Here is a 12747-nt window from a genome sequence, read left to right as displayed (position 1 = left end):
GGGCCTCTGGCGCCCCCTGGCGGCCGCTCCGCGCCCTCCCGCGGGCCCCAGGGCCAAGTTGGAAAAAGGACGTGGCAGGCACGGGGCACGGTCTTCGTTCAGGCGGGGAGCCTGGTTCTTCTCAGGGTGCATGCCAGGCACAGGGGAGCAGAAGGGGGGCTGGCGCAACCCACCGTGAGAAAACCCATGTGAAAAAAAGAGACAAGCCGGGCGCCCCTGCCCCACGCCTGGAATCCTAGCTACACCGGAGGCTGAGAGCTGAGGATCGCGGTTCAAAGCCAGCCCGGGCAGGGGAGACCGTGAGACTCCGATCTCCAATAAACCACCAGAAAACCGGAAGTGGCTCCAGCGGTAGAGCGCTGGCCATGAGCTGAAGAGCTGAGGGACAGCGCCCAGGCCCCACGACCGACATTAAAAAAAAAAAAAAAGACTGTGAAGTCCTGAGTTCAAGCCCCCATACAATCACACAGACACACAGAAACACAGACAAGATAGTGTTTGATTAAAGGCAACGGACATCTACCAATTATCTGCATTGTGTTAAGCACTCACACAGCATCTTAATCAATCCTCATGCCAGTTCAGAGATGGATATTTACTCACTTTTCAGGCAAGGGAAACAGGCTCACGCTGCTTATTTCTGATACCTGAAGCTACATAGTAAGAAAGGAAGCCAGTAGAAACAACAGCTGCATAGATAGCCATTACTTATTGGACATTTAATCATGTCCTGCTGTGTGTGTGTCATTGTGTATACAACAAGCCTAAAAGGTAAATTCATTCATTATTCCCATTTTGTATCTGAGAAAATAGATGTTTAGAAGGCTAAGTGACTTCGCTAAAATCACATGGCCTATCAGTAACTGAAAGGGACTTGAACCCAGGACAGAGTTCAAGGTCCTGTTTAAACGCATGTCATGCCTATAGTTGATCAGAAACGATGACTTTTGCCATGGGGCATCCTACAGAAGATATTCAATTCTTGAGAACACCAGGTTGTCTTTTTAAAGACCCACAAGCATCCACCTTTTGCTGCTTATTACACAAGAAAAACGTATTGCAGGGCTGGGAAGGTGGCTCAGTGGTAGAGTGCTTGCACTGCATGCATGAAGCCCTGGGTTCCATTTCTCAGTACCAAATACACAGAAAAGGCCGGAAGTGGCATTGTGGCTCAAGTGGTAGAGTGCTAGCCTTGAGCAAAAGAAGCTCAGGAAGGAAGGAAGGAAGGAAGGAAAAAGGGAGGGAGGAGAGGGGAGAGAGAAAGAGAGAGAGAGATCATATTGCAGGAAAACTTAAGCAAAGAGAATGAATAGGAGTGAGTAGATCTCTTTCTCACACCCTTGTCTGTCAAGGAAAGAAAAATACCTATGGAAGGAAGCTTGGCTGATGGAGACAGTGGTCATTTCAAATCCACTTGAACCATCATTAAGCTAAAAGCAGGATTCTTGTGACAGTGAATAACAATGGCCAGAGCACATCAGCCCCGTGGGACGCGCACATGGCCTCCCCACAATGACAGTGGTGGTCAATTCGCTGTCCACACTGGCTGCACTGCGGTGGTACAATCCGTGTACATTCAACTTGGAAGACAGAGGGAAGGGGCAGAGGAAGATTTTCTGTAAGAAGGAAACCAACAAGCCAGGTGCCAGCAGCTCAAACCTGTGGCCCCAGCTATTTGGGAGGCTGAGATCTGAGATCTGGTTTGAGGCCAGCTGGTGCAGACAAATCTGAGAGACTCTTACATCCAACTATCCATCACAAATTGGAAAGCATGGTTCAAGTGGTAGAACACCAGCCTTGAAAGAAAAAAGCCAAGCCAGAGATTGAGGCCCTGAGTTCAAGCCCCATTATCAGCATGCACACGCGCGCGTGCGCGCACACACACACACACACACACACACACACACACACACACACACAGATAAACCAAAATGAGGCTAAACAAAAAAAAAAAAACTGCAACAAAGGCAAGAAAGGTAAAGCTGGTGAGAATAAAGAAAGGGGAGGAGAAATCTAAAAGTGACCGTTGGAATGATTGGAATGGTGTCTTAGTAAAGCACACCTTTGGATTATTGCTCTGTCTCCTCTTGAGCCCGAGGCCAACTACTACAGAATATGAAATCAACACACTTTCACAGTGAGTATACATTGGTCTATTTATTTTTCACTTATTTTTGTCAGTTGTGGGGCTTGAACTCGGGGCCTGGGTGCTGTCCCTCAGCTCTTCAGTTCAAGGCAAGTGCTCTACCACTTGAGCCACAATGCCACTTCTGGTTTTCTGGTGGCTTATTGGAGATAAGAGTCCATGGACTTTTCTGCCCAGGCTGGCTTTGAATGGCGATCCTCCTGAGTAGCTAGGATTACAGGCGTGAGCCAATGGCATCCAGCTGCATTGGTCTATTTTAAGGGAGGTGAGTGATGAAAGCCTGCATGTACAAAATAGTTATTGGTTCCTACAGTAACACCTTGATTTGGTGGTGAATGAAAAACATGGGATTACTCATGCTATAATCAGAGGTTCATCTGCACTACTCAGAAATCAGTTTATAAAATACTATTTGAGCCAGGGACTGGCGACCCATGCCTGTAATCCTAGCTACTTGGGAGGCTGAGATCTGAGGATCACAGTTCAAAGCCAGTCCAGGCAGGAAAATCCATGAGACTCTTATCTCCAATTAACCACTAGAAAACCCTAAGTGGAGCTATAGCACAAAGTAGTAGAGCGCCAGCCTTGAGCAAAAGAGCAGTTCAAACCCCACAACTGACAAAAAATAAAAATAAATCATTGATCATTTGAAAGTTGAATTTTGGTACAGTTTTTTAGTACCTTGGAGCTCTTTAGTATTTTGTGGAAATAAAAATAAATGTATTGGGGGCTGGGAAGGTGGCTCAGTGGTAGAGCGCTTGCTTTGCATGCCTGAGGCCCTGGGTTCGATTCCTCCGCACCACATAAGCAAAAGGAAAAAAGCTGGAAGTGGCGCTGTAGCTCAAGTGGTAGAGCACTAGCCTTGAGCTGAAGAGCTGAGGGACAGCGCCAAGGCCCAGAGTTCAGGCCCCATGACCAGACCCCCCAAAAAAAAAGAAAGAAAGAAAAACAAATAGACTTAAAATAAATAAATAAATGTATTGCCAGGCGCTGGTGGGTCATACCTATAATCCTGGATACTCAGGAGTCTGAGATGTGAGGATGGTGATTCAGAACCAGTCCAGGCAAAAAAAATGTCTATGAGGAGCTATTCATCAGCAAGCAGCTGGAAGTGCAGGTGTAGCTCAAGTAGTAGAGCACCAGTCTTAAGCAAAATAATCAAGTGAGAGTGAAGGCCTTAAGTTCAAGCCCCAATACACACACACTCTCTCTCTCTTTCCACACATATACACACAGAATCCACTGAGCACCAATCCAGCCCATGTACCACAGTAGGCAAGCTTGCATGGATCCTCATAGATCCCCTGGCATTGTCCCTGTTTGTTCAGATGGAGAAACTGAGGCTCAGAGAGACCAGAAGTAAGACACCACACAAATATGGCAAAAGGAAAACCTACCCCCACACTGTCTACCTGCTGTTCCCAGGCTTTCTCCACTGTGTTTTGTTGGTTATATCAACTGAAGCTCAGATATTGCTGAATGAAATTTGTTGAATTGTGGTCTAGGGCTTCAAAAAAATGACCAAAGCCGTAAGCAGCAAGATTGACGTAACTTACTACCTACCGGCCCAGGCAAAAGGAAAAGGTTCCTGTGCCCTGTAGTTTGAATGAACTCCCCGGGAGACCAACTACCACAGCCAACTCTAGATGACTCCTTCCTATAACTCAGTCTTCACTTCTGTTGTTGGCAACAACAACAAAAACTCTGACTGCTCCTTGAAGGAACTTAAAACTCCACATAAATCTCTCTCTCTCTCTCTTTTGTCGGTTGTGGGTCTTGAACTTTGGGCCTGGGCACTGTCCCTGGGCTCTTTGGCTTAAGGCTAGTGTTCTACCACTTGAGCCACAGCGCCACTTTTGGTTTTCTGGTAGTTAACAGGAGATAAGAGTTTTCCAAACATACCTGCCCAGGCTGACTTTGAATGGAGATCCTCAGATCTCAGCCTCCTGAGTAGCTAGGATTACAGGTGACCGGACCCCAGCCATAAATCTCTTAAATACTGTCTTTTAGGTTGGAGACTGAGACTCAAACTCTGTACCTGTCACCTTCTCTCATTGGCTAACATTCTACCAACTGAGCCATGTCTCCAATTGCAATCTCTTGAATACTAACTAGCTGGGTGCTAGTGGCTCAGGCGGGTAATCCTAGCTACTCAGGAAGCTGAAATATGAGAATCATTGTTTGATGCTAGCTCAGGCAAAAAAGTCTATGAGACTCTTATCTCCATTAACTAAAATTATAAATAAAACCAGAAGTGGTCCTGTGGCTCAAGTGGTTAGAGCACTAGCCTTGAGCAAAAAAGCTCAGGGACAGTGTCCAGGCTCAGGAATGGAAAAGAACAAAAACAAACAAAAAACATTTTTGAGGGCTGGGAAGGTGGCTCAGTGGTAGAGTACTTGCCTTGCATGCCTGAGGCCCTGGGTTCAATTCCTCTGCACCACATAAGCAGAAAAAGCTGGAAGTGGTGCTGTGGCTCAAGTGGCAGAGTGCTAGCCTTGAGCTGAAGAGTTGAGGGACAGTGCCCAGGCCCAGAGTTTAGGCCCCCATGACCCACAAAAAAAAACAAAAAAACAAAAAAAAACCACTTTTGAGTTTCCAATGTGCTGTCCACCTGAAACCAAACAAGAGGAATCTGCGTTTCTCTACTCACCCTCAATTCTCTCTTAGGACCTAGAAGAAAAGAAGCGCCCAACGTCCCTGCCACGAAAGGGACATCCATCTGAGAAGGCAACTGTTAAAGATTTGTGAGAAATGGCAGCAAATTGTAAGCTGCAATTTCATAAATGACTCAAAAGCAATTCTGGAAATGCAGCTTCCTTACTTCTTCTGACAGAGAATAAAATAATATTAATAACAGGTCAGACAGTGTAATAGTCTCAAAAATGAGGTCAAAGAGGAGAAAGAGGTACCTACCACCAGACATTGCTTAAGATGAACATATTCTAATAAGACTGTCTGAGTCTTTGGTGTGGTATTATTTAACTGAAAAGTTTTCTTCTACTTCTAAATGTATTTAACATTTTCTTTTAAATTTTTTTGTGTGTCACCAGCTCCAGGGTTTCTCTTCCTCCTCTTGCTGTTTCTCCTCTCCTTTTTCTTAACCTTCTTCACCTCCTCCTCCTTCTTTTTTTTGTGTCATGGGGTTTGAACTCAGGGCCTGGGTGCTGTCCCTGAGAGGTATTTTTCTCAGAGTTAGCGCTCTACCACTTTGAACCACAGTGCCATGTCCAGTTCTGAGGTTAGTTGGAGATCAGACTTTCATGGACTTTTCTGTCCTACTTGGATTTGAACCATGATCTCCATCTTTCTTTCTCTTTCTTTCTTTTCTTTCTGCCTTCCTTCCTGTCTTCTTTCTCTTTTCTTCCTTCCTTCCTTTCTTTTTTCTTTTTCTTTCTTTTCTCCTCCTCCTTTTCCTTTTTTATTCTTCCCCTTCCTCCTCCTTCTCCTTCTTCTCCTTCTTTTCTTCTTCTTCTGTACTGAGACTTGAATTCAGGGCCACTCTCAGTCTTTTCATTGAAGACTGGTACTCTCCACTTGACCACACCTCACTTCTAGCTTTTTGTTTTTTAATTGGAGATAAGAAACTCTTGAATTTGCTGGCACAGCCTGGCTTCTAACTGTGATCCTCAGATATCACCTTCTTAAAGAGCTAAGATTATAAGCATGAGCTACCAAGGCCTGGCTGTTTCCCTTTTTGTCAGTGGTAGGACTCCATGCTTGACAGATGAGGGCTCTACTGCTGAGCCACACCTCCAGCAGTAACTTTTCCCTTTTTCCCTCTTTTGAGACAATTTCACTATCTATCCCAGCCTATCCCCTTGCCTCATAGTGCTGAGATTACAAATATGTGCCACCACACCAGGTTAAACTATTCTTCTTTGAAGCTGATTATCTCAGGTATTTTGTTAGTAATAAAAGGCTAAGTCAAGGATTAAATGAAATACAGCAGCTAAAAGTTTTACAAATAATGGCTGAATGATGGGTAGTATTGTTGTCTTCCTACTTCTCTCTTCCTCCTGCTTTCTGGATCATGGTCTGTGTATTCCTGTGTCTCAGGAGAAACATTTAATGCATTATGGTTTTTCATGATTAAGAGGTCATTCTTACAAAATTATAAGTGCAAAGCAAAGTGGATTTCTTTTGTTGTTGTTGTTGCTGTTTTGTCAGTCATGGGGCTTGAACTCTGGACCTAGGCACCGTCCCTGCACTCTCCAGCTTAAAGCAAGCCCTCTACCACTTGAGCCACAGCGCCATTTCTGGTTTTCTGGTGGTTAATTGGAGATAAGAGTCTCATGGACTTTCCTTCCTAGGCTGGCTTTGAACTGTGATCCTCAGCTCTCAGCCTCCTGAGTAGCTAGGATTACAGGCGGGAGCCACCAGCACCCGGCAAAGCAAGGTGTTTTATGAACGAATTCATGAAACATTTAGTGTCAGAAAAAGTTTTCAGGTTGAAAAAAAAAACACTAAAAAGGTGTCAAGAATTCTCTGAGTCGTGGGCTGGGAAGGTGGCTCAGTGGTAGAGTGCTTGCCTTGCATGCCTGAGGCCCTGGGTTCGATTCCTCAGCACCACATAAGCAAAAAGAAAAAAGCCGGAAGTGGCTCAAGTGGTAGAGTGCTAGCCTTGAGCTGAAGAGCTGAGGGACAGCGCCCAGGCCCAGAGTTCAGGCCCCAGGACTGGACACCCCCCCCACAAAAAAAAAACTGGACTAGGAATGTGGCCTAGTGATAGAGTACTTGCCTCTCATGTGCCAGCCTTGAGCAAAAGAAGCACAAGGACAGTGCCTAGGCCCTGAGTTCAAGCCCAGGATTGGAGAAAACAAACAAACAACAAAAAAAAAGGTGCCAGTGGCTCATGCCTGTAAACCTAGCTACTCAGGAGACAGATCTGAATATTTCAGTTCGAAGCTAGACTGGGCAGAAAAGTCGATGTGAGACTCATCAATAAATTACTCAAAAAAAAAAAAGCCAGAAATGGCACTGTAGTTCAAGTGGTAGAGCGCTAGCCTTGAGTACAAAGAGGCTCAGGAACAGTACCTGGACCCTGAGTTCAAGTCCCAGGACCAGCAAAACCAAACAACAAACAAAAAAAACAAAAACATGTTTTTCTTTTTGTGTGTGTGCTGGTACTGAAGCTTAAACTCGGGCTGGGCAGTGTCCCTTAGCTTCTTTGCTCAAGGCTGGTACTTCTTTTTTTTGGTCGTTCCTGGGGCTTGAACTCTGGGCCTAGTAGTGACACTCTTATCTTCAATTAACTGTCAGAAGGCCAGAAATGGGGCTATGGTTCCAAGAGTTAGAATACTGGGGCTGGGAATATGGCCTAGTGGTTGGGTGCTTGCCTAGCATGCCTGAAGCCCTGGTTTCAATTCCTCCATACCACATAAATGGAAAAAGTTGGAATTGGTGCTGGGACTCAAGTGGTAGGGTCCTAGCCATTAGCAAAAGAAACTCAGGAACTGCAGGGGGGAGGGGGGAAGTGTAGTTGTAGAAGTGGGAGGGAAGGAATGGTAGGGGAAAAAAGGAGGAAGCAACAATGCTTGATAAGAAATGTAGGGGGGGGGAGATGGGAAGGAGAAACAAAGGAGGAGGCAATAATGCTTGATAAGAAATGTACTCATTACCTAGCCCATGTTAATTGTAATCCCTCTGTACAGTATTTTCACAAAAAAAAAACTTATTTAAAAAAAAAAAAAAAAAAAGCTCAGGGGCTGGGAAGGTGGCTCAGTGGTAGAGCGCTTGCCTTGCATGCTCGAGGCCCTGGGTTCGATTCCTCAGCACCACATAAGCAAAAAGAAAAAAGCCAGGAGTGGCGCTGTGGCTCAAGTGGTAGAGCGCTAGCCTTGAGCTGAAGAGCTGAGGGACAGCACCCAGACCCAGAGTTCAGGCCCCACGACCGGACCCAAAAAAAAAAAAAAAAAAAAAAGCTCAGAGACAGTGCCTAGATCCTGGGTTTAAACCCCAGGACTGGGGGCGGGGGTGGGGGATAGTGTGGGGAAGAAGAGCTGTGGCTTAAGTGGGTATAACTCTAGCCTTGAGCAAAGGAAGCTCAGAGAACACAAAAGTACCATGTCTCCATACTTCTGATTATATAAAATAATATTTATCAAAATGAACAGGAAATGGAAACAAGTTTTTTTTCCTTTTCTTTTTATCATGTTTTATATACGTGTGTTTTATTGTAAAAATTCTGTACAGAGAGGTTAATTACATGAGTAAGGTAATGAATACATTTCCTATCAAGCATTGTTACCTCCTTTTTCCCCTACCATCCCTTCCTTCCCCATCTTTTTATCATGTTTGTTCATTATGTTTTGGAGGGCAAGAGGGGCACAGAAATGGAGGGACACAGGGTAAACAGTGCAGCAGTGGTACTCACTGGACACTTGAAAATGAACTATACAACTTGTGGGCAGGGGAGGGGGAAGCTGGGAGTGAAGGAAGGAGTGACATTCATTCTCGAAAAGGAGAAACTCATTACCTGACTTATGAAACAGTAAGCTCTCTGTACATCATCTTTATAATAACAATTAAAAAAATTTTAAACCTTAAGAGACAGCATCTAGGCCCTGAGTTCAAGCCCTATGATCAGCGTGCGCACATGCGCACGCGCACACATGAATAGTGTGTGTGAAAACTTTTGCCACTAGAAATACAAACAGCTTAGTAAATGGTTAATTAAATCTACCTTTGAAAACCAATTCTAAAGTACCTTTAGAATTTATGGGCTGGGAAGGTGGCTCAGTGGTAGAGCGCTTGCCTTGCATGTTCCAGGCCCTGGGTTCGATTCCTCAGCACCACATATGCAAACAGAAAAAAGCCGGAAGTGGCGCTGTGGCTCAAGTGGTAGAGCGCTAGCTTTGAGCTGAAGAGCTGAGGGACAGCGCCCAGGCCCAGAGTTCAGGCCCCACGACCGGACCCCCTCCCCCCCCAAAAAAAAAGAATTTAGTGGTTTTGTACTATTTCTATGTTATCTACCTGGTCTTTTTTTTTTTTTGCCGGTTGTGAGGCTTGAATTCAGTGTCTGGGTGCTGTCCCTGAGCTGCTTCTGCTCAAGGCTACCACTCTACCACTTGAGCCACAGCACCACTTCCAACTTTTTCCACTGATGTGGTTCTGAGGAACTGAACCCAGGACAAGCACTCTACCACGACGCTATATTCCGGCTATGCGAAGCTTTAAGAGTTATAGCCACAAGAATCGGTTAATGTGCTTTCCACTACTGTAATAAATACATGAGGTAAGTGGACTTGAGGCAAGGCGGAACATCATGTGAGACACATGGTGGAGCAAAACTGCTCACCACATGATGACTAAGGACAGGGAAAGATACAGGAGGGAGGAGGAGGCTGTTATCTCCTTCAAAGGCAAGTTCCTAATAACCTAACTCCCTTCAACGAGGGCGCCCCTCTTATGGGTTCTACCAATTCCCAACAGCACCACAGTTGGGGGCCAACGCTATAACCTATGTCTTTGGAGGGCATTCAAGATCCAAGTCAGGGGCTGGGAAGGTGGCTCAGTGGTAGAGTGCTTGCCTTGCATGCATGAGGCCCTGGGTTCAATTCCTCAGCACCACATAAGCCGAAAAGGCCAGAAGTGGTGCTGTGGCTCAAGTGGTAGAGTGCTAACCTTGAGCTGAAGAGCTGAGGGACAGCGCCCAGGCCCAGAGACCAGGCTCCACAACTGACACAAAAAAAAAAAGAAAAAAAATCATAGCAATAAACCTGAAAATAAGCCAAACTGAAGCACAGGGGGAAAAACACAAACCAAAAACTCGGATTAGAGACACGTGATGTACACACACAAATAGAACTGGGGAAATGACTAAAAGAAGACTGTCAGCTCTCGCCAGGCACCGTGGCTCACGTCTGTAAACCTAGCCATTGACAAGGCAGACATCAGACCTGTGAGGCCAGCCCAGGCCAAAACGTTTCTCAGACCCCTGTGTCAACTTAAAGATTACGGTGCCTGTCATCTCAGCTCACAGTAGGAAACAGCGAGGACGGAGGGTCCAGGTCTTCAAACCCAGTCCTGAAGGAACACGCAAGGCACGCCTCCCACCTGAGGAACGGGGGCTCGGCCAGCGGCTGAAGCGGCACGACCCGCGCTCACCTGACGACACCACCGGGAAAGGGGCTGCGAACCCGAGCGGGACTGAACCTGGCCCGGCTCCCAACGCCCCATTCAGTCGGCCCGGACGCCGGCGGGGAACGCGGAAGGGGGAAGGAGGGGGTCTGCCCCGTCGGCTCCCCTTGGAACCTCGAGGATGCACGAGCTGCCACAGCCCTCCCCCCGCCCCCCGCCGCCCGATCCAACCGGGCCGGGGGAGGGAAGCTGATGGCCCCGCCGGCGACCGGCCATCCCCCCCACAAGAACCCGACTCCGCGGACGCACACAGCCTTCAGGCTTGGCTGGGTTCACGAACCTAAGAAAACTGTTCTCGCGAGACCGCCCCGCCCCGCTCCGCCCTGGAGCTCCCCTATTGCCGCGCTCTGATTGGCTAAGATCGAGGCGTGTTCCGGTTTTGGCGGGCTCCTGCCTCGAACAAAGGCGCGCCCCGCATGCGCTCTTTCACCAGCCAATCATTCCTTCGCGTTCCTCCCGGTCCCTTCCGCCAGCGGCGGCAAGTGTTAACGTCTCTTCCATTATTTTTACACTCGCGGTTCTGTTACGCCCTCCTACGTCGCCCCACCTCAGCCTTACGGGGCTGCGCACGCGCATGCCGGGCAGTGTGGGCGCGAACGCAGGCGCAGTAGCGTGGAGAGGCTTCCCTGGGGACGTCGGGGCGGAGGATGAAGATAACCAGCCTTGTGGTTCTGGCCGTCGTGGGACTCCTGGAAGAAAATCCTGCGCAGGAAGTGGACTTGCCAGTATGAGTTGGACTTAGTCAAGGGCACTCATGGTCCCACTTTGCAGAAGAGGACACTTGCGAGGGAGAGGGAAGGCTGTCACCTCTGAGCACCTTGTCAACTGAAGGTTGTCCCTGGCGGCTGCGCCCACGGGCTCCTGCCCTGGGCCAACAAGCTCCTTCATCTGACCCGGAAGTGTTTTTGCTAGAGGAATGAGGGCTGCCTGACACTCCACTGCCTAAACTCGGAAAGTCAGAGCACATTTCTTCTCTAATTTTGAGATAAAGTAAAATGCACGTCCAGCCAAGTGCCAGGATTTTACCAAGAATTACAAGCTGTTTTAGAGACAGCCCATTGCTTTTCCCATCTTGTTGGCTAACCACCTTGCTTAGGGGAACTCATTAAATTCGCTCATTTCCTGAAACCCATGTTCTCTTATTTGCTGTCTTTCCAGTTCTGGCCCTGGAGCACTTTCTAGTTTGGCCCCTGAGAAAATTCAATACCCTAGTGACCTTTCTCCTCCAACCCCAAAAGGGATCTTAATGCTTAACTAATGGATCTGGCTGCCCCAATGCATTCTGGGACAGTTAACCACTAGAAAACTGAAGTGGAGCTGTGGATTGAGATGGTAAAGTACTAGTCTTGAGCAAAAATAGCTCAGGGACAGCCAGCACCCGGGCCTTGAGTTCAATCCCCACAACAGACAAGAAAAAGTTGCCTAAACCCGTTGCCTGTGGCTTCAACCTTGTAATCCTAACTACTCTGGAGGCTGCGATCTGAGGATTGCAGTTTGAAGTCAGACAGGTAGAATGGTTCATGAGATTTTTTTTTCTTTCTGTCGGTCGTGAGGCCTGAACTCTGGGCCTGGGCGCTGTCCCTCAGCTCTTCAGCTCAAGGCTAGCTTTCTACCACTTGAGCCACAGCATCACTTCTGGCTTTTTCTGCTTATGTGGTGCTGAGGAATCGAACCCAGGGCCTCTCATACATGCAAGGCAAGCACTCTACCACTGAGCTACCTTCCCAGCCCCTCCATGAGATTCTTATCTCCAAATTGACCACCAAAAAGTTGGAAGTGAAGATGTGGCTCAAATGGTAAAGTGCCAGCCCTGAGCAAAAAAGAATATATGTTTTTGATTCATACCTTGCTTAAAATAGTTATTAAAGGTTATTATTAAAGGTTATTATTAAAGGTTATTATTGCCAAATCCAAACTAGAAGAGAAGTAACTGAATAGAAAGGGATTATTAGAAGAGTCAAATACCAAGTGAAATTTTTCAGTGCATTTTATTTATAATTCAAGACTCTAGCAATCGTATCTGCTAACTTCTTGGCAGCACTGAAAAGACAGAATTGCTTTACTGATTGTCTTGTGCAGTCTTAGAACCAGAAGAAATCTTTGGTTTCTTAGATACTTCATAAACTTGTACAATGAGCTTTAGCTGATTAATGACTTCCTTGTCTGCTGTTTTCATGTTCAGTCCTAGCATCTTCATAATAGTTTCTCGAAAGTCACTGAGCTATAAAAAATCAACATGATAATTGTGATATGTCATTTGTTTGTGATGTATCATCCACTTATTAGGTACAAGGAAATTGATACTAGAATTTTACTCTTATGAAACTTTTTTTTTTTGGTCTGGTCGTGGGGCCTAAACTCTGGGCCTGGGTGCTGTCCTCAGCTCTTCAGCTCAAGGCTAGCACTCTACCACTTGAGCCACAGTGCCACTTCCGGCTTTTTTCTTTTTTGCTTATGTGGTG

General features: G+C 46.7%; 1 protein-coding gene across 1 annotated transcript in view; it reads right to left on the bottom strand.

The window, feature by feature from the left end:
* Positions 1–12344: 12344 nt before the first annotated feature.
* LOC105983770 (coiled-coil domain-containing protein 170-like) overlaps positions 12345–12747 on the bottom strand; it is a 36432-nt gene continuing 36029 nt past the window's right edge. Inside the window, exon 9 of the mRNA XM_013013801.1 lies at positions 12345–12506. Within this exon, the coding sequence (XP_012869255.1) occupies positions 12345–12506 (162 nt within the window). The remainder of the gene's footprint in view (positions 12507–12747) is intronic.

Source organism: Dipodomys ordii, unplaced genomic scaffold (genome assembly GCF_000151885.1).
Source record: "Dipodomys ordii isolate 6190 unplaced genomic scaffold, Dord_2.0 Scaffold2, whole genome shotgun sequence".
In the NCBI taxonomy this organism is placed as follows: Eukaryota; Metazoa; Chordata; class Mammalia; order Rodentia; family Heteromyidae; genus Dipodomys; species Dipodomys ordii.
Note: the sequence above shows the minus strand (reverse complement) of the source record. Positions and strands in the feature narration are given on the sequence as shown.